This window comes from Indicator indicator, chromosome 29 (assembly GCF_027791375.1).
Source record: "Indicator indicator isolate 239-I01 chromosome 29, UM_Iind_1.1, whole genome shotgun sequence".
In the NCBI taxonomy this organism is placed as follows: domain Eukaryota; kingdom Metazoa; phylum Chordata; class Aves; order Piciformes; family Indicatoridae; genus Indicator; species Indicator indicator.
The window spans coordinates 9,556,042-9,577,426 of record NC_072038.1 but is presented as its reverse complement, the minus strand read 5'-3'; the positions used below and the strand labels follow the sequence as shown (position 1 = coordinate 9,577,426).

General features: G+C 46.2%; 1 protein-coding gene across 1 annotated transcript in view; it reads right to left on the bottom strand.

Moving 5' to 3' along the window:
- Positions 1-21,385, bottom strand: part of LOC128976736 (ATP-binding cassette sub-family A member 9-like) — a 37,667-nt gene that overhangs the window by 15,846 nt on the left and 436 nt on the right. Inside the window, exons 2-16 of the mRNA XM_054394083.1 lie at positions 16,134-16,200; positions 12,710-12,822; positions 11,815-12,025; positions 11,033-11,191; positions 9,786-9,886; positions 8,850-9,076; positions 7,944-8,082; positions 7,164-7,349; positions 6,480-6,612; positions 5,518-5,689; positions 4,748-4,806; positions 3,392-3,502; positions 1,678-1,853; positions 1,197-1,316; positions 719-857 (exon numbers count right to left, since the gene is read on the bottom strand). Of these exons, the coding sequence (XP_054250058.1) occupies positions 719-857; positions 1,197-1,316; positions 1,678-1,853; positions 3,392-3,502; positions 4,748-4,806; positions 5,518-5,689; positions 6,480-6,612; positions 7,164-7,349; positions 7,944-8,082; positions 8,850-9,076; positions 9,786-9,886; positions 11,033-11,191; positions 11,815-12,025; positions 12,710-12,822; positions 16,134-16,200 (2,113 nt within the window). The remainder of the gene's footprint in view (positions 1-718; positions 858-1,196; positions 1,317-1,677; positions 1,854-3,391; positions 3,503-4,747; positions 4,807-5,517; positions 5,690-6,479; positions 6,613-7,163; positions 7,350-7,943; positions 8,083-8,849; positions 9,077-9,785; positions 9,887-11,032; positions 11,192-11,814; positions 12,026-12,709; positions 12,823-16,133; positions 16,201-21,385) is intronic.

Below are 21,385 nucleotides of genomic sequence, written 5' to 3'. Positions count from 1 at the left end.
CTGAGAGCACTAAGGAAACAGGAATGGTAGAGACAGGAATCTATTGGAAGGAGACCAATAGAGCATTATGAGGATGATTAAGGGACTAGAACATCTCTCCTATGAAGAAAGACTGAGGGAATTGGGGCTGTATTAGTCTGGAGAGGAGAAGGCTGAGAGGGGATGTTATTAATGTCTATTAATACCTGAGGGGTGGGTGTCAAGTGTAGGTGCCAGTCAGTGGTGCCCAGTTATGACAAGAAGCAATGGGTATAAACTGGAACACAGGAAGTTCCACCTCAACATGGGGCTGCCCAGAGAGCTTGTGAAGTCTCCTTCTCTGGACACTGTCAAAACCCACCTGAATGTGTTCCTGGGTGACCTGCCCTAGGTGATCCTGCTTTGACAGGAGGGTTGGACTTGATGATCTCTAGAGGTCCCTTCCAGACCCTAACATTCTATAATGCTGTGATGCTATAGCCCTAATTTGTGTGGGTGCTGCTACTGCTACATATCCAGAGAATGTGCAGCTGCTGCATCCTCATCCTGAAGCAGAGCATGAGCAAGGGCTTGGAGGGCCACATCAGTCCAGCTTCAGCGTTTGCTCAGCTGGGGCTGAGTGGTTGCTATCAGACTAAACATGTCCAGTGAGCATGGCTGAGACTCACACACAGGCTCTGCAGCAGGACAGCCTCATTTGCAACCCACAGTCAAGCAGAGAGTGGAAGTCTGGGCTCACCAGCATGAGCATCAGCCTCCTCCATGGACTGGGTGGTGAAGAGCGTCACACGGCCAGCCTGGCCTTCCTTCAGGAGGCTCCACACGTGGTGCCTGGAGAGGGGATCCAAGCCAGCTGTTGGCTCATCTAAAAGCAACACCTGCAAAGGTGAGCAAGGTCAGAACTCTGTGTGTCCATACAGGCACTGCCACATTTACATCATTTTGTGTCATGCCTTTGATGATCTCCCCCCGAGAGTTAAAGGTAGCCTGAGGTATCAGCCATTTCTCATTGCTCTTTCTCCTCTTACAATATCATTTCCCTTTCAAGTTAAAACATGGTTCTCATTGACCTAGATCCCTCAAGCCTTCCAGCAGCCAAGTGATTTAGGAGATCAGCAGGCTTAGAATGCCAGGGGAAAGGTACAACTGTCTGCTTGCTAAGGCTCTGTAAAGCTCTGTGCTACAACAGGACATGCTGTGTATGGAACACCACCTACCTGGGGATTCCCTAAAATTGCAATTCCAAGAGACAGTTTTCTTTTTTGTCCCCCACTCAGAGCATCAGCACGAACGTCCTGAAGGTTGCTGAGGTCCAGCATGGTGAGAACTTTGTGCACCTTGAGGATATACAAAGACAAGAGCCAGATTTCCAAAGCACTGGTCACAGTTTAACACAAAAATGCCTACAGAGAGCACAGGAGAGGATAACTGAGAGATAGGAAACTTAGCTACCTTATATTGCTTTGCTTGGAGATAAAAGACTGCAAATCTGAATTCTAACTCTTAGGAGGATGAGAAAGAACTGAAAAATCCTAAATCTAGGGCTGTTCTCATTGCCACAGAGCAAGGTGCTGGTGGCAGTCTTCAATAATCTAATATCCCTGGTGATAAACTCTAATAATCTCTTATCTCCCTAATTAAAGATATCTCAAGATGCCCCAAATACCACCAGACAGTGACTGACAAGCACATACCAACCTCTTGCTCTACTTCTTTCTGCTGCACCCCCTTGATGTGAGCAAAAGTTCTCAGGTTTTCCTTCACCGTTAAGACTTCAAAATGCAAATTAAACTGGGGGCAAACCCCAACCATTCCCTGAATTCCTTCCAGATCCTCTACTTCAGACACTTGGTAGTTGTATATCGTTGCAGAACCTGCACACAGGAAGGAATGAAACCAATTTCACACTGGACAGAATTTCCCAGCTGTAAGAGGACAGCTGACTGCCTTGTGTCCTTGGACACCAATTCCAGCATTGTGGATGTGTCTTAAGTGCTTAAAAATAAAAAGGGCAAAAATAATAGCATTTGAAAATGTTTCAGAGGACCAAAATTCTTCCTTAAGAACTAAACCATATTTCCTATTGGGGTTTTTTGTTTGGTTGGGATTTTTTGTTGTTGTTGTTGGGGTTTTTTGGTTTGGCTGGGGTTTTTGGTTTGGCTGGGGTTTTTGGTTTGGCTGGGGTTTTTGGTTTGGCTGGGGTTTTTTGGTCTGGTTGGGGTTTTTGGTTTGCTTGGGGTTTTTGGTTTGGTTGGGTTTTTTTGGTTTGGCTGGGGTTTTTGGTTTGGCTGGGGTTTTTTGGTTTGGTTGGGGTTTTTTGGTTTGGTTGGGGTTTTTTGGTCTGGGTGGGGTTTTTTGGTTTGGTTGGGGTTTTTTGGTTTGGTTGGGGTTTTTGATTTGGTTGGGGTTTTTTGGTTTGGTTGGGGTTTTTGGTTTGGATGGGGCTTTTGGTTTGGTTGGGGTTTTCTGGTTTGATTGGGGTTTTTGGTTTGGTTGGGGTTTTTTGGTTTGATTGGGGTTTTTGGTTTGGATGGGGTTTTTTGTTTGGATGGGGCTTTTGGTTTGGTTGGGGTTTTTTAGTCTGGTTGGGGTTTTTGGTTGGGTTGGGGTTTTTTGGTTTGGATGGGGCTTTTGGTTTGGTTGGGGTTTTTTAGTCTGGTTGGGGTTTTTGGTTTGGATGGGGTTTTTTGGTTTGGATGGGGCTTTTGGTTTGGTTGGGGTTTTTGGTTTGGATGGGGTTTTTTGGTTTGGTTGGGGTTTTTTTGTTTGGTTGGAGGTTTTTGGTTTGGTTGGGGTTTTTGGTTTGCTCAGGGTTTTTTGTTTGGTTGGGGTTTTTTTATTTGGTTGGGGGTTTTTTGTTTGGTTGGGGTTTTTCTGTTTCATTGGGATTTTTTGGTTTGGTTGGGATTTTTTGGTTTGGTTGGGGTTCTTTTTGGTTTGGTGGGGTTTTTGGTTTGGTTGGGGGTTTTGGTTTGGTTGGGGGTTTTTGGTTTGGTTGGGGGTTTTGGTTTGGTTGGGGGTTTTTGGTTTGGTTGGGGTTTTTTTTGGTTTGGTTCGGGGTTTTTTTGTGTTTGATTGGAGCTTTTTTGGTTTGGTTTGGAGTTTTTCTGTTTGGTTGGAGGTTTTTTGTCTGGTTGGGGTTTTTGGTTTGCTTGGGGTTTAGGTATGGAGTTCATGGCTAACATCAGGCCATCCAGATGGAGAAACAGCCATCTGTGCAGGCTTCCACACACAAGGGATGCCCTGGTCCTGAAAGCTGTGTGTTGGAGGAGCAATCTGCACCGACAACAAGCCAGACTGAATGACTGAGGGAAAACCTGGGGGTGGGGGTGGGTTGGATCTTTACCTCCTTGCACTTCAAGAAACAAAGAGCTTCCTCCCCTGCCCCCAGCATGCAGATCCATCACCTTACCTGCTGAAGGTTTGGAAAATCCACTGAGCACATTTAAGAGAGAAGTTTTTCCAGATCCACTGTGACCAAGTAATGCAGTGATCTGCCCTTCATATATGCTTAAGGACAAACCTAGAACAGAATTAGGATGAAAGCTTGTAAGAGATAGAGGAGGGACATTCCTTTTATTGCCAAGAGGCAAAAAAAGGAGCTCCAAAACCATGAGTTATATCTTCAGAAGTCAGGACTAAGTAAGGAACTTCCAGCCATGTCTTTTCTGAATTGAGGGAACAAAGTGTTTGATATTTAAAGACTGTTGAGTTCTCTTTTCTATGAGGTTGATACCTTTTTATTTTAGGGAGGCTCAAGAGAGTCCACAGAAAGTAAAGAACCCATCACCATTCCAGTGTGTGAGATCTGAGGAGTTCAAAGCAGCCAGACTTTGCTACCTCATTGCCTTTAAAAAGAAAAATATTTTTTTTTTTAGTATTGTTGGTTGCTGTTGTTTGGTTGGGGTTCCCTTTTTTTGTGGGTTTTCTTTTATTTGGTTGAGGGGTTTTTGTTTGGTTGAGGGTTTTTTGTTTGGTTGAGGGTTTTTTTGTTTGGTTGGGGTTTTTTTGTTTGGTTGAGGGTTTTTTGTTTGGTTGAGGGTTTTTTTTGTTTGGTTGAGGGTGTTTTTGTTTGGTTGAGGGTTTTTTGTTTGGTTGAGGGTTTTTTTGTTTGGTTGAGAGTTTTTTTTTTGTTTGTTTGATTGGAGGTTTTTTGTTTGATTGGGGGTTTTTTGTTTGGTTGGGGGTTTTTGTTGTTGTTTTTAGTCAATCTAAACCTTTAAGCCCGTATTGATACCTTCACTCTCAGCTGGAGTTCTTGCTAAACAAAGGCCTCATGACTATGCCATCCCTATGCCCTATCTTGCATCCCTGCTGCAGGCAGGTGTGTGAGTGCTTGCAGAACTAGGCTCAGCCAGTGACAAGTGACTCAGTGCAATGGTTTAGCAGCAGATTCAACTCAATCCATGACACTCAGCTATAGCCAGGGACCAGAAAAAAAACAAAACAAAACAAAACAATTTTTGTTTGCCTAAGACAGTTTACTTTTGGAAAGGGAGGCTTGAGAGGGGATTTTTAGAGTGGTTCCCACAGCTTTTAAGATTTCTGCTGTTCCAAGTAATAATAAACAGTAATTTTCCTGGAGTGAAGAGGAAGATAATGAACTGGTAGAAATCTGCCAGTAATTTACCCCAGCAGATATAACCATTGCACAATGAATTTTAAACAGTGCTGGAGGTAGATTTAAGCACATCCAGTGCATTTCAAAACAGTTTGGGTTCATATTTAGTGAAGATAAGAATAGAAAGAACTACAAAACCTTTCTTACCACTTAAAGCCTCAGTTCTCCTGTTGTTCTTCTTGTATATCTTTCTAATATTGGTCAGTCTAAAGGAAAGGTAAAAGCAAGGTGTTACTATCAAATGCCAGACTCCTGGCCTGTGCCTTTTTTCTCAAAATAACCTTTGAAAACTGCTGGAAGAATATTTCTCCACCTCCTCCTCCAACTGGTCCTGCTTACTACCATCTGCAAGAATTGCTTTATGGAATTCATTCCTTCCAAGCAGTGTACCAAGCTAATGTATCTTTGGAAAAGCTGCTTAAAAGGTTTTTGAAGTCAAACTCAATGAACACCAAGTGAATGAAGCAGGAAGCCTCAGGGAATGGGGTAACTCCTTGTTATGTAATTAAAAGGGATGACCCATCAATTATTTTGGCAGATTTATATTTGCTTTCTAGTAATAAGCAATGGACAGCACCAGCAACAGGCTACACTGTCCCTTAGGGATGGCAGTAACAGCATCTTATGCAGCACACTCCATCCTGAAAATGACAGTGAAGGAGAACAGACTCACAGCTGCTGCTGCTCTGCAGAGAGGAAAGGGTGAGGGAGCAGGTTGGTCCCTGGCACAGAGGATGCCCCATGTCCAACAGATGTCCAAATCCAGCTCTTTCCTCCAACCCTCCCTCCCACACCTTTCCCTCATCGTTGTGTGTTAGGTGGCTCAGCCTAACATTTGCTGGTGCAATGTGTCTCTGCTCCCTGCAGTCAGATGTAACACATACAACTGTACTTTTCATGCCTGCAGAAGTCCTTACCTGATGGCTTCCTTCCCATCAAAGCCTGGAGGCATGGGCTCAGTGTTATTGGTGAAGATAGGATCGTGGTTGCTCTCACTGCCAGCTTGCATCCCCATGTAGCCACCCCTGGGCTTGCACCAGTAGGATGGTCTCAGGAAGAACAAAGGTGGATATGGTGCTCCATACTTGCCTAACTCAGAAGCAGAGAGGTGAAATATCAACCCAAACCTGCTCTCTGTGATGAATGTCATGTCCAGCCACCCCATCCTCCACAGCTGCAGAACATAGACTGCCAGGATTTTGTAAGGATCAGTGAATTCTGCAGTTAAAGTTCTCCATTCATCCATATCTCTAAGTGCAGGTGGGGAACAACCACAGAAAAGACCTCACTGGCAAACCCTTTGGCCCAGAAGACATAGGAAAACCAGGTCAAGTCCTACAACATCCTTTTCAGGCCAGTGGCTGGCCAGTTGGAGTAGGAGCTCAGTGCCTCACTGCAGGGTATAACATTGCTTTTGGAGCCTGGTTTTGAGGCAGGTTGCTACTTGCACCCAGCTTCTGGGAAAACAGGATTCTGCCCAACCACTTTTTTGCTGACAACACAGCAAATCCAGTTTTCATCCCCTGCCACAACACATCCAGGCTCACTGCTGTTAAGATGCCCTTCCACAGCCTGACCAGCTCACAGAATCCTTTGGGTTGGAAAAAACTTCCAAGATCATTGAGTCCAAACATTCTCTAACTCCATCAAGTCTGGTGCTAGACCATGTCCCTCAGCACCACATCTCTGCACCTTTTAAACATCTCCAGGGATAGGATATCCTCATTGCTGGAACATCTTCTTTGTTGCTCCACTTAGACTAAAGTTTTCTCAGCTCTATCCCACCCCCCCTTCAGCAACTTTTTGCCCTGTGAGAGGAGAGGATAATAGAAGAAAAATAGAAGGAACTTGGAATTCTTTCCCTCATGTTTCTACTCACCAGGCAAAACCTTATCAAAGTAGATGGCCAACAGCAAATACAAGACACTGTCAAGGCTCAGTAGGATGTATAGGTTAAAGAAGGGGTAGAATCCTGGTGTAAAGGATTGTCCATGTATTTCCAGTTTGAGTGCCTAGGAGTTCAAATCCAAGCACAAGTCAGACAAAACACTTCCTTTAGGCAGACATACTACGTGCAAGCCCCTGCTGAGAAATCATGACTGTTTTCACCAGAAATCCATGCCCACTCATGAATCTGATGCTGTCCCTAAGCAGGGCAACACTTTATCATGGCCATGAGTAGCAGGAGTGCCTCAGTAAGCTGAATTCAAAACTGTGCAGAAGAAGTTACTACAGCAGCAGAACGATGCACCTGGTATTTGCTAAGGCAGCACTTCGAGCCCTCGTGGTTCCTGCAGATCTTGGTACCCACCAGGCAGATCCCACTGCTGCAGTAATGTTCCAGAGACCAAAATTTACTGTCTGTACAGAGCTGGTAGAATTGGTGATGCACTTGAGAACCCAACTCTATTTGTTTTAAATGCATCTGGGCTCTGGGAGTCAGCTTTTCTTTTTACAAAGCATCCAGGGCAGAGGGCTGGGACTGGGTCATGCTAACAAGGCAAATGATATCTGGCAGCATGTTTGCTGTGGGCTGAGCTGTTAGACTTTATTTTGAACATACCTGTGAGAAGCCAGCAGTAAAGACAAAAGGGCTGAAGAGAGTAAAAATCCACTCCAAGGATGATGGCAGTTTAAGAAGCAATGTCATGTAGCCCAGCAACCCAAAGATGATGTGAAGGGAAAACCCCACAAAACTGGCAATATTTGGGTGCTTTAACAACGAGCTGAGCATGAAACAGAAGTGAATCTGCAGCAGAGAAAAGCAGGAGTTAGCAGGATGCATTTCTGCTGGTGAGTTGGGGAAAAAAAAAATAATGTGAAAATTCAATGAGCAAAATTAGAGACTCAGCTGAGATTCAGTTGTCCCTACAGATGCCCATGGCACACAGAATTGTAGAATCACAGCATTGCTTAGGTTGGAAAAGACCTTTAAGATCAGCAAGTGCAACCATTAACCCAGCACTGCCAGGTCACCACTAAACCACATCCCTCAGCACCACATCTACACAGCATTTCAATCCTCCTGGAACGGGGACTCCACTGACTTGCATCACTTAGCAGTCAGACTCCACTTGGCCTTCCAAGGGAGCTGGATGCAAGGAGACAGCTCCAAACTTCCCATTAATGCTGGTGTCAGCATATTTTTACCCTAATTCCAGGCCAGAATCTCCCCAAACTGATACCATAGTCTACAAATTATAACCATAAGTCCCAGTAGTGGAGGAATTTTTGTTGCTTTCACATAGAATGTGACTTGACAGAGAATACTCTGAAGTCACTGAGCTTTAAGCAGGGAATGGAAAAAAGTGTGCCTCACTTAAGAATACAAAAGCAGACTTACAGATGCTATGCCATAAAAGAAATAAAACCAAAAGATTTCAGAAAAGCTGTGATCCTGGAGGACTCCTTTAATGGTGATCAGTGTCAGCAGGCTGGATGTTATGGAGATGTAGATGGTGTAGGGCAAGCTCCAGGACAACCTGCAAGTGAAGGCACAGTTATTTTAGCTTCTGTGCTTGCCATCATATGGCCAATGCAAGGTACATTCGATGTCATTCACCTACTTTGGACTTCCAAATGCACTTCCTTTTACGTCTTGCAGACTGGGAAGGTGCAGCTATCCATGTCTTGCACCTTCCCAGGTCTCTGCACAGGGCATCTAAGCAGAGGCTCTGCAGTGAGGACCACTTATGTTTTTCCTAGTGATGTGAAATACTCAGGAGGTTTTAGAAACCTGCTTTGATAGACCCTGTGTCCCTCTTGTGCTTCCTCATCTGCAGTTTGCTCCAAAATTGGTTGTTTCTTCACTTTTTTGGTGTGTTCTCTGTGTTCCTCTGTCACTTCCTGGAGGTAAGCATTGCCTTAACTCCAAGTACCTCACTACAAGCATCTCTGCTACATGAAGAGCATTCTGATTGCAAGCTGGAGCAGAGGAGGTTCCATGTGAGCACTGGAACAGGCTGCCCAGAGAGGCTGTGGAGCCTCCTTCTCTGGAGGAGACCCACCTGGATGTGTTCCTGTGTGACCTGGCCTGGGTGACCCTGCTCTGGTGGGGGGGTTGGACTGGATGATCTCTGGAGATCACTTCCAACCCCTAACATTCCATGAATCCATAACTGCTGCTGGGGTCTGGGGAACAATTACTGCTCAGCTGAGAGGTGGTACCAGACTTAGGTCCATCCTACAAGCTAGGAGGCATCTTCCATGTGCAAGACAAATTGATTCCTCTACCTACACAGAGACTCACCAGAACGCCATGTCATGCAGCCCCATGGTCTTCATTAATACCTTGAGCTTCTTTCTCTCTCTTGTAACCTTCACTGATAAGAAGTACATGTATGGGGAGAAGCAGAGCACAATGTAGACAATGAACCAGACATAATCCAGTTTGTACACAGGTTTGATGGAGGGGGAGCTCAGACGAACGCCGCCGATGGACTTCATCTCTTCCCAGACAGAATGGTTTGTTTTTATCTGGGGAAAAGAAATTTGACATTCCTTTGAGTGCCTGCAGTGAAACAGCCAACAGCAGAACACACTGGCCCTCATGAGCATCACAATTATTTTAAGGTGTTAAATAAATTAGATGAATAGAATTTCATTGGAATCTTGGTAATAACAGTGCTTTATTTGCAAGCAGCAAATGACCTCTGTATTTACACAGTCCCAGAATCCCAGCATGGTGGGGTTGGAAGAACTCTGGAGACCATCTACTCCAGCCTCAGTGTTAAAGTAGGTTGGCCCAAAATCAAAATGCCTAGGTGGGTCTAGAATCTTTCCAGAGAAGCAGACTCCACAGCCTCTCTGGGCAGCCTGTTCCAGGGCTCCAGCTCCCTCATCACATCAAAGTCGTTTCCCCTCATGCTCAGATGGAATCTTCTGGGTTCCAGTTTATGCCCATTGCCCCTTGTCCTGTCACTGGGCACCACTGAGAAGAGTCTGGCCCCAGCCTCTTGCCCACTACCCTTTAGATATTGATAATCATTGCTCGGATCTCCTCTCAGGCTGCTCTTCTCCAAGCTCAACAGCCCCAGAGCTCTGAGCCTTTCCTCCTCTCAGACATGCTCCAGGCTCCTTAGCATCTTTGTAGTCTCCACTGAACTCTCTCCAGTAGTTGTTTGGTTTTTTTAGCAGGTAACTCTAGAAAGAGCAGACAACATATCATCATCATGACCATACTCACTTCTATAACTGCTGCATCAATGCTGGACTGCACTGACAGGAAACCCTTGTACCAGTATGCAGGGCTTTGGCAGGCAGCTGATGAAAAATTGAAGCAGGTATCTGTGTGAACAGAAAAAAAAAAAAGATTAACAATTTGATCTCTGTTTCCAAACATCCGTCTCCAACTGCTTTTGGGTTTGAAAACATTTGACCTAAGAGTCAGTTCATCCAGTGTAGTTTTTCTCAGCCTATTTCCCCAAGCAGTCATTTTTTCTCCAAGAATAATATGGGATTGGGAGTTGGTGGTTTTGGCTCCATGGGCTACCTGAAGTGGCATTGACCCTGTCTTCAGTGTGCAGAGGAGCCACTCATGCTCAGCTCTCCTATTTTGGCAGGAGCCCAGGCTCAAAGTACAGTGACCATAAACGTGCCTGATGCTAGAGGCTGGAGAGAACTTCTAGGAAATCCAGAGCACACTGGAGTTGGGTTCACATCTGTGAAGAGCCACTGACTTTTCTAAACAGAATAAACAGCCTCCACAAATTCCATTTTCAAGACCAGTTCTTAGCAAGATTTTCTCTCTTCTCCCCCCTCACCTCCCCTGCCATCAACTGGCTAAAAAAAGAAAAAAGGAAATTTAGGCTCCTTACTCCAAGAAAGACACTGAGTGTCTGGAGTGTGTCCAAAGGAGGGCAACAGAACTGGGGAAGGGTCTAGAGTAGAAAGCCTATAAGAAGTGTCTTAGGGAACTGGGGTTGTTCAGTCTGGAGAAAAGGGTGCTCAGGGAAGACTTCATTGCTCTCTACAGCTCCCTGAAAGGAGGCTGGAGCCAGGTGGGGATTGGTCTCTTCTCCAAAACAACAAGTGACAGGATGAGAGGAAACAGCCTCAAGTTGTGCCAGGGGAGGTTTAGGTTGGACATTAGGGAAAATATCCTCCCTGAAAGAGTTGTCAAGGCCTGGAACAGCCTGTCCAGGGCAGTGGTGGAGTCCCCATCCATGAAGAGATTTAAAAGCAGCGTAGATGTGGTGCTGAAGGACATGGTTTAGTGGTAACCTAGCAGTGCTGGGTTAATGGATGGACTTGATGGTCTTAGAGGTCTCTGCCAATCAAAAGGGTTCTGTGATCCTAATTGAGCAACTCCCTTGATTTTTCTTAGGTAAATAGGCTCGCTCTTTTTGGTTGGTTGGTTTTTTTTTGGGATATTTCACAATTTTTAGTCAGTAAAAAAGTGTAAACCCAAGGTCTCTGATTTCATTTCGTTACCAAAGTGCTCCACGACATCATCTGGATATATCAGCCTGTAGTTCTGAAACCTCAGAGAATAGGAGAAGTCATCCTTAAAAACCACACCAATGACATCTTCCTCCAAATATCCTCTTGCTTCCAGCTTCTTCTTGTTTTCCACCCCTTCTATTTTTATGCCTGCCATTGAAACCAAAGAGAAGAAAAGGAGAAGGATAAAGCCACCACAGCTGACACTTTGATTCCTCATGCAGCAGTATGAGTGTGAGCACCAGCCACAACCTGTCCCTTCCCAAATGGAGCTCTTCCTGCTGAGTGAGGACTGTCATGGAATCATAAAATGGTTTGAGTTAGAAGGGATCCTAAAGATCATCCAGTTCCAACCCTCCCTTGCCATGGGCAGGGACACCTCCCACCAGCCCAGGTTGTTCAAGGTCTCATCTGACCTGGCCTTGAACACTTCCAGGGAAGGGGCATCCACAGCCTCCCTGGGCAACCTGTTCCATGTCTCACCACCCTCACTGTAAAGAATTTATTCCCAATATCCAGTCTAAATCTGCTCTTCTTAAGCTTAAAGACATCACTACAAGCCCTTGTATAAAGTCTCCCCTTCCTCCTGTAGCCCATTTCAGGAACTGGAAGGCCACTACAAGGTCCCCCTGGAGCCACCTCTTCTCCAGGCTGAACAGCCCCAACTCTCTCAGCCTATCCCCATAGCTACTCCAGCCTTCTGATCATCTTTGTGGCCCTCCTCCAGACCCATCTGCAACAGTTCAGTGTCAAGGGGTTTAGAGCAGCTTTACCTCTCAGTGAAGAATTTGAAGCCACTTTGCTCATTATTTGCCTGGTGGTGTTGGTGACAGGTGTGTACATGAGTATGACTCCAGCAGAGTCAAAGGCTGGATCATCCAGTCTTCCAAGGAACCTGTAGGGGACTTCCTGCTCTGGGAAGTGGTATATCATATTTGCTGATAATTGCATTGTTAAGAGATAAACCACTGAGGTAATCCATTCCTAGATGAAAGCAAAGAAATGCAAAGGTGAGTGGCAGCTCAGCAACTTGGGCATTGAGTGGCATGGAAAGTGTCTTCAAGGACACAAGGGAGGTTGTGGAGTTTTCTTCTCTGGAGACTTTCCAAACCCATCTGGATGTATTCTTGTGCAGTCTGCCCTGGGTGATCCTGCTTCAGCAGGGGGGTTGGACACAGTGATCCTGCTTTAGCAGGGGGGTTGGACACGGCGATCCACAGATCCCTTCCAGATGACCCCAGGTCCCTTCCAACCACTAACATTGTGTGATTCTGTGACCCTTCCCAGCCAGCCAGTGCCCCACAGTGCAGCTCCCCCAGCCACAACTGCTTTCTCTTTGAGGGAACAAAAACATGTTTTCTTAGCACCAGAGCCAACCAGATCTGCTGATAATTTTACACCCGCGAGCATGAATTGGACATCGTGTTCCTCTGGAGAGTGCAGAGCTGGGATAAACAGCCCAGAGCAACAAGGCAGCTTTGGAACAGGCCCTTATGATGCCACAATACAGGAAGAAGCACAACTGTTGATGTTTTCCAGAGAGCCACGTTTCCAGCTGGGGCTCCTCAGATGTCACCTCACACACAAACAAGGCAGCGTAAAAAAAACCCCAAACAAACCACTTCGTAGTGGAAATTCTCACTTCCCTTTGGAAGGGCTGATACTTGCCTGAAAACTTTTTGTCTTCACTCTCCACACCGGGAGGATGTTCTTCCATAGCAGAACACGAGTTTGTTGAAATATTTTGGAGGCTTTCTGGAGCATTCCCTGCATTTTCCCAGCTAGGATAAGGAACAGAATAATATTCAGAATCCAACAGCTCACTGGAGCTGGGTGAACAACACTTCAGAGGAAGCCATTAACATGCCAAAGGTTGAGAACTTTTCTTCATTTCATGGTTTGGACAACCAAGGAGAAGTTTGAATGAAACTGATCAAGATCATGCAAGAGGAGAGAGAGCTGGGAGGGACTCAGCTGCCTCTTCACATATACAGATTCATAGAATGGTTTAGGTTGGAAGGGACCTTGCAGACCTTCTAGTTTCAACCACCCTGCCATGGGTAGAGACACCTTCCACTAGAGCAGGTTGCTCAAGGCCTCCACCAACCTGGCCTTGAACACTTCCAGGGAGGGGCATCCACAAGCTCCCTGGGCAACCTGTTCCAGTGTCTCACCACCCTCACTGTAAAGAGTTTCTTTCTAATCTCCAGTCTAAATCTGCCCTCCTCAAGACTCATCACTCTTCATCCCAAAGAAGTTTTGTAGAATAAGGCATTCAAGGGGTTATTGCTTTAAGACATGGTTTAGTGGTTAGTGGTTGGACCTGACGGCCTTGAAGGTGTATTCCAGCCAATAAAGTTCTATGAGTCTGTAGTTTGATTCTTCATCTACATAAAATTAACAACAAACCAACCAGTCTGTCCTGTACTGAAAACACGAGAAGATTGAATGACAGATGGTGGAAAGAAGATACAAATGCTAACACTTTTAATGCAGTCATTAAAAATCAACACATAGATGTTGTAGAGCAGCAGTGCCAAGTCCAGCTGCTGAGTGCAGCAGCTCTACTTCATGCTGCACGTCTGAGCTCAGCCTCAGCTCCTGCACTTCTTGCAGGGAGTTTGTCCTGCCTTAGACATGCAGCTTGCTGGCAAGTCACAGCTCATCTCCTCAAGATGAGGAGCCCCTAAAACACCTCCATCACATACATGCCTTCATCTTTAGGGGGAGGGCAGCTGCCACTCAGGAAGTCAACTTAAAAACACCACTTGGATGACAAAAGTGTCCTAAAATAGATGCTGCCACTGTCTGCCCTAAGCAGTGAGAGGCCAGTTTGCCCTGTTGTCATCCAAATGCGAATAGCAGAGGGAATTACAGCCCCACTATAGCCAGAGCTGCATTAAAACCCCAACATGTTCCTTCACATCCTCCTAAGTACTGAGCAGGGAGCATTGCCTGGGGGGGGGGGGGGGGGGGTGTGTGTGTGCGGTTTTGTACAGGGAATATTTACTTCAGCTCCAGCTTGGATCATATGGCCAGGTAGTGAAACAGCATTTTCAGGAGGACTGCTTTGACCTTTCCAGAAGCAGAGCTGGAGAGGGAACTTCAGAAGCCAGTTTTGGATTTTAATCCTTTTAAAAAGTGGCTGAAACCAAAAAGAAAAACAACCTTAGCCCAGAGCCCTCTTTCCCCCTTCAGACATGGCTTCCTCATTGCCTGGACTGGGCAGCTCCAGTTATTAAACAGTTACTACTACTCTGTGTCCCTTCAGTGTTTGGTAGAGTTAAAGCATTTATGTTCTCCAGGGGAGATGGATCCTGAATCTCTGTTTATCTTCCAACTGTTAGCACAAGGCTTATCACCCCAGTGCTCTGCTTTCCCTGCCTGCAGCGTTCGCCCTTCCCCATGCTTCCCAGCCTACAGTGAAGGTTAAAGGCAACTGGGAAGGGATTTCTAGGAAGAAATGCTCCCTTTTGCCCCCACCTCTGGTGTGGTTCCAGCTCTGAATTTCAATTTTTGTGAACTGAAAGCAGCAGCCCAGCCTGGAATGTTGGGTCAGGAAACAAAAGTTCACGTTGGAGTATTTGGATTACGTGGGAAAAATGATGGGCTTGCAAAAACTGCACTGAATCTCCACACACTCTAAACACAGGGTTGGAAGGGACCTCTAAAGATCTTTTAGTTCCAACCCCACCACCATAGTTCCAACCCCCATGACACCTCCAGTAATAAATCAGTGGAGCAAATCTAAAACATTCTAGAAAATTCCAGCTAAATTTCTACCAGGTTTAGTCTTATTTTTGCCTGGGGAGCCAAGAAGCAACTGCAGCTGGAAGCTGAAATGTGAAGCCAAAATTTCAAACAAGGGATGCTGCCTACAAATGCTGCACAAACTTCCTCCGGAAGGATTTAAGTTTCAGCTGGACACAAAATGTGTAAGCAGGAGAGATGCCTCCACAAGACCTGAGATTAAACCCTTCAGATTCAGAAGACAAAAATCAAACATCAGATATTTATGTGGAGGCAACAGTCTTTGAGAAGTTTTAAATTTAAATTTAACTGCATGTCTCTGGAAGCTTTTCCCTCCTGAGGGCTCAAGAAATGCATCCAAGCTTCCTTCTCTCCAGGAAAAGTACTCCCTGGGCACTGTGTTATCTTGTGCTGATATCCTGTGTCTGTCACTGCTCTGCCAAAGGTTGCCCTGGGAAGGCATGTCCCACATCAGCACTTCATTTATTTATCCTTTCAGGGATTTCCTATTTTCACCTCCTCAGAGTGTTTTGTTTTCTTTTCCTTTCCTCTATTAAAAAGTTAACAGATCCTGTTGTGACTAACTCCTAAAGCCAGCTGCTTCTTCAGGAGCACCAGCAGGAACCTCTCAATGCCAACTGGCGGAGCAGCATCGTGTGCTGCATCTCATGCTTCCCAGAGAATTCCCAGGCTTCCTGAGAGCCTGTGATCAATCCCTGCAGAGGTGAACCTGCTGTCCCCATACCTTCCTGTTTGCCTGCTCCTGCAAACACAAACCCCTGCTCCTGCTCCCCACTCTGCCCTGTCTTTACCTCCTGATGAAAGTTTGTACCGACTCCGCTCCTTAACGCACAGTTTGGGAAACAGGTTTGTTGGTTTTTTTTTTTTCCTGCTCTCACTCAAGGAAAACAGCTCAGAGCCTGTCCTGTAGCAAAGATTATCACTTTAATTCATACAGAGAAGAGAAATCTGGGGAGGGGGCTGTGTTTTCAGAAGTTTTTACTGGTGCTAGCTAAGATGAAGGTAGGGGGAGCCAAGGAAGGAATCATTAGCTGGGAGGACCTAGCACTTTTCAACTAGAGCCAAAATACATCAGTGACAAGAATCCAAATCCACACACCCCCAGAAAAGCAGAGTGATTTTGCTCCTTTGCCTCCTAAACATTTTGAAGCACATATCAGTCCTTGTCAGAGAGAAGAGCTGAGAGTGCAGCTCTTAAGCATTCAGCCTAACAGTTTATTAAAATAGTCAGAGGGAAATGAATCAGCAAACACAATCTCTGCGTGAAAATACCCCAGGGACATCCTTTCACTTAACAAAAGAGAAATCTAAAGCTCCTCACCTGGTAATGTGCTTTCCATTAGAAATGTGTCTCCCACAGCTCTGAGGGGTCTGGGCTGTTCATCTCTCTGCAGTCATGGAGATGTTTCAGTGCCTTAGCCCAGCCTGATGGCCATGCCCCGCTCCAGCCTGACGTCAGAGCCCAGCCCTGGCAGCGCAAACACCCTGAAAGCTGCTAAGCAATGACCCAACTGAGGAGCAATATCTGTGACCAGCTGGTCTAGAGCTCTGTCAAGGCTCTCACAAGGAAGCCCTCCCCACCCCCTGAGACTGTAAGAGAAAGTAACACTAAAAAAAAGAAACAACCAAAAACCCAGGAGCAGCAGTGGCAGAAGCCATAAAACGACAACACCCTCCCCCCTCCTCCAGCCCAGAGGAAAACCCAGCATCCCAAAACCCAGGAAACCAGAAACAGCAAGTGGAAACAGGAAGCCTCTACGTGCTGCAATCCCATCTCCAAGCCCCATGAACTTTGCTCCAGCCTGTACTTTTGTTTTAAAGCTGGCATGAGGGCAGCAGGCTACTGACAGGTAACCTCCACAGGTTCCACTGCCCTCATGGCAAGCTGGCAGACAGCAACAGGGCACTTTGCAGGGTTTGACATAACACATGCATCGTATGTCCAGTACAGCAGCATGTTTCTACCAGCTTTACTAACACAGAGAGGCCCAGCAGGAGAGCTGCATGCCCAAAGGTGGGGTGAACATGAGCTCTGAGCAGTGGCAAAGCCACCATGCCCCTGCCCAAGCTTCTTCTGCTCCCTCTTCTAAAGGAGATCTTCACCACCTTCTCCCCACTTTGCTCAGAGCCTGGTCACCAAGCACTCCTTCCTCTGCAGAAGTTCATCCTCTGCCCGAGGACCAATGGGGTTTTTGGTTCTTGTTTCTGTTTCCCCTTTGGTTTTAATGGTTGGTGGCTTTGGTGTTTTGTTTTTTTTTTTTCCCCACAGCTTCCATTCCTTTTCGTTGCTTTTCCAACAGAAGCAGGATGGACTTTGTTGGGTTTTGGATTCAAGAGAGGGAGGTGAGGAAACCAGATAAGCTCAGGAGATCCAAAGGAGCTTGAAGGGTTTACAGCTAGAGGGCAATTCAACCAGTTAAAGGAATTTCACTCTCCTGGAACTTCAACAGCTTGAGGACTCTGCCTCTGATTTGCAGAGCTGCCTGAAAACACAAAGCTTGTCTGGTTGTTGCTTAACAAAGGGCTGCAGTTGTTCTGAGGCTGCCAATTTACTCATTTGCAAGGAATGAGCTCATTTAGGAGAGGAGCAGTGTTTTCCCACATCACTTCCCATCAGGCAACAAAGGAGAAAGAAGGAAGGCTGCTTTTAACTGCAAAAAGCCATCTGAGATGCCCAGAAATGCACATTTCTGACACATACCCTGGGCCATGTTGTGCTGGCAGGACCTGGCTGTGCGGAGCATTCCACATTAGCTATAGCAAATGCATTTTGGCATAAAAATGACTCCTGCTCCAAGCACCCCTTGGTGCTTCCCAGCCAGTTACTGGGTGCTGCTCATGGCTTTGATGCTAAAGTGGGACCTCTGTCCAAGGCAACCTGTTGGGGCTTCACTGAAAAGCAGCTGGAGAGCACACAGCATCTCAAAATACCAATAGACAAATCCCCAAGCCGTTGCTCAACAGGCTGAGAAGAGGACTCAGGACCAGCCTTGGATCAGCCCTTCTACCTTCCAGGAGGAGGAAAGGGGCTGGGGATGGAGCCAGCATCCTCTGAGAACACTCCAAGCAACACATTTCAGGAAAAAGGAGAAATGAAAGCTCCAGGAAACTCTTAGCAAGGAGAAATTCAGCTTGCTAAATCAGGGGCTTTCTGAAGATCTATTATAGGGAACACCACAGGGGAATGAATTCATTTTACAGCTTCAAAGAATGAAATAAATGGACATGCTGCCCTTCCCCCCCGTGAAAGAAAAACTGGTGTGAAAACCTGGCAACTTTCACCAACTTCAGATTAAATTTCTTTGAGGTTACTTTCCTCTCCTCCAAGGGGCCCAAGGGAGCACAAACCCTTTTCATTTTGCTAGGTTTTGCTGGAAGTGGACCTTCTCCTCCTCATTGTCCAGGAGCTGGCAAGCCCTTGGCAGTCAAGAAGCTGGCAGCATCCTCCATGCCTGTAGCCCATGGTTTCATGTTCCAGCTTCACCCAAAGTCTCACCAGCAGCATTTTGCCACCTTTACACCACAGTGAGCACCCATCCAGCCACCCAGTGTGTCTTGGGCAGGGATCCAAGCAGAAAAATGAATAATTATTTTTTCCTTCAGTGGGGTTGAGTGGATGACTATGATTCATCTCTGCAGATGCACAACGTGGTGTGCCAGGAGCACACAGCTGCTGCCCAGCCATTTCTAGCCCAAAGTTGGGCTGAATTAACCTGGTTGCAAAATGTGACATGACTGTGGGTGGTCCCAAAGTGTTGCAATACTGCAACTCCCTCAGTTTAATTAAAAAAAAAAAAAAAAGGCAACTGAAGAATTTCTCTCTTAATATCTAAAGTGAGGGTGGTGAGACGCTGGAACAGGTTGGCCAGGGAGGGCATGGATACCTCCACTCCTCCCTGGAGGTGTTCAAGGCCAGGCTGGATTGAATCCTTGAGCAGCCAGGTCTAGTGGAAGGTGTCCCTGTCCATGGCAGGGGGGATTGGAACTAGAGAGTCATTAAGGTCCCTTCCAGCCCAAACCACTCCAATGATAAGGGGCAATGAGTGCAAGCTGGAGCAGAGCAGGTTCCATGTGAGCACTGAGGGGGTGACAGAGCCCTGGAACAGGCTGCCCAGAGAGGTTGTGGAGCCTCCTTCTCTGCAGACATTCAAAACCCACCAGTGTGACCTCCTGTAGGTGACCCTGCTCTGGCAGGGGGTGGGTTGTACTGGGTGACCTTTGGAGGTCCCCTTCCAACCCCCAACATTCTGTGATTCGGTGTGATTCTATGATGAATTCCTGCAGCCTGGTATCTCCAGGCTTCTGGCATGGCTCTACCTGAGCCCACTCACCTGCAAGCCCTGGTGTATCCCAGGAAACAGCAAAGGCTTTGGAAAACAATCCTCCTTTTCCTAGGAGGGCAAAACCAGACGTGATAGAAACACAAGCACTTAACAATCCATCTTTATTTGGGTAATACTTTCTGCTGGAAAAGAAAAAAACCTCAACTTTACAAGTACAGCAAAGTGGTAAAAGACAGACAAGTGTATAAAAGAAACTGCAAGGGAGTCCAAGTGCCTGATAGCAGCATCAGGAGGAACGTTCCAAATGTGCCATCTTTAGACCCAAAACCCTTCTGCTGCTGCCTCCAGAGCACTGGATGTCAGCCAGGCAATGGACTTCACTGGTTGTACAGAGACAGTCTGAGACAAGGGCTTTGGGGATAATGGAAACAAACCCAGACAGCTGAAACGCATCCATACAAAAATACAACCTCAGAAGAACACCACAGAAGCAAACACCCCTGCCAGGTTTGGGATACAGTAGCCATTTCTCACACCCACCCTGCAAGGTAACTAAAGCCATTGCACCTGGGCACAGTGCCACAAGCTGAGCTGCTTGGTCCCAGGTCCCCCACTCAGCCTGAATCCAGCTGCCTCACCTCCCAGAGCACAAACCTGGTGAGCATTGTCCAGCTGGCATCCAGGCATGACAGACAGCAGCCAAACAAAGGGACTTAAAAAAAAAATTGCAAGGGGATCCTCTGGTGTGATTTTGGGTGTGCTTTCTCTTATTCTGGCAATCACAGACACGGTATGACACACCAAAAGGCTTCTGCTACAATACACAATGATTACAGTGACGTTTTGGGGTGGCATCTCACACCACAGCCACATCAAAAATGGACTAGATTACCTTTAAGGGTCCCTTCCAAGCCAAATTGGTTTGTGAGTCTATAAAATAAGAAGTTAACCAGCCCAACTCTTAGTGCCTGGAGCTGCATCAATAGAGTGCCACCATCAGCTGGGTTAACTTTGGGGTAAACAAAGACAGCATCAACCTGTGCAAAGCCAGCTACTAAGGGAAGGTTTCCTCTGAGCCATTTGAAATGTTAGGAAGTAAAAAAAACAAACAAACAAACAACAAACCAACCAACCCAAAAACTATTTGAAATAGGGTGATGCCAGCCAGCCAGGACAGAGCTATCTTACAGACTAGTAACTAGAAGTTAAAAGGATGAAATAAAAGAAGACAACTGCACATTTCCTAAGTTCAAGGTGAAAGAGAGCCTGCTGTGGAGTGCTGGAGAAGGTGTGCAGATGCCCCTCAGCTGAAGCACCACTGACAAAGGAAGATCAGAGGAAGAAATGTTGGGATTGGAGAAGATACACTTAACTTGCAGGTACACACAGGGGAAGGGATCATGAGACAGAATTGTGGCTCCCACTTCTGCTCCAACTACAGGAAGCTGCTCAGAGATACTGGCCAGCAGCAGGGATGTAACTGGGAGCAACAGGCTGGGGGTTCCCAGTTGTTGCATAAACAAAAGAGCTGAAGTTAGGTCATTTTTGTTTCCTCATAGGGAAGCTTCAGCCCTACAAATGTTGCTGGAGCTGCAGTTTGGAGGCTGGTGGTTTAATTCTCATCTCCACCTCAGTTTTGTGCCCAGCACAGGAGATCAGGACATGTTCAAGCATCATGGCTTAGGGCTCAAACTGGGCACATTCACGGTCTGTGCTCCTGCAGGGAAGACATCTTCCCCTGGGGAAGCAAATGGGTTGTCCAGGTGTTTCTGCAGGGCTTAGGCTGAATTTTTCACCACAAACCAAAAACCTCTATGGGCTCAAAGGAGGAAACAGAAGTTGGACACGAGGAGTTCACCTCTCCCCAGAGCAGAGCAGACCTATTACACACATTGCTGCTTGATAATTACAAACAGTTGGGACACACAGCTCCACCTTAAGCCACATTTCAAATTTTCACAAGGAAAAAGCAAAAGCTCCTTTCTAACTTGAACAGGAAGCTATAGAAATGATATGACTTACAAAGCCAATGTTTGCTATAAACCCATCTGTTCATTGCAGAACACAATGAACCATTCCCAAGCTTTTATTTCACCTTATAAAACTAAACAAGTGATGATAGCTTTGTGCAGAAAAAAAAAAAAACACACACAAAAACAAACCAAACACACCAAAAAAGAAAAATATATTTTCAACAGACATCTGTCCCATCTTAGGATAAAGGATATTCTGCTCTTCTTAGTGCTTCTCTGCAAATCAAAGGCACCATTCCTACTGCTGAGGTGGTGAA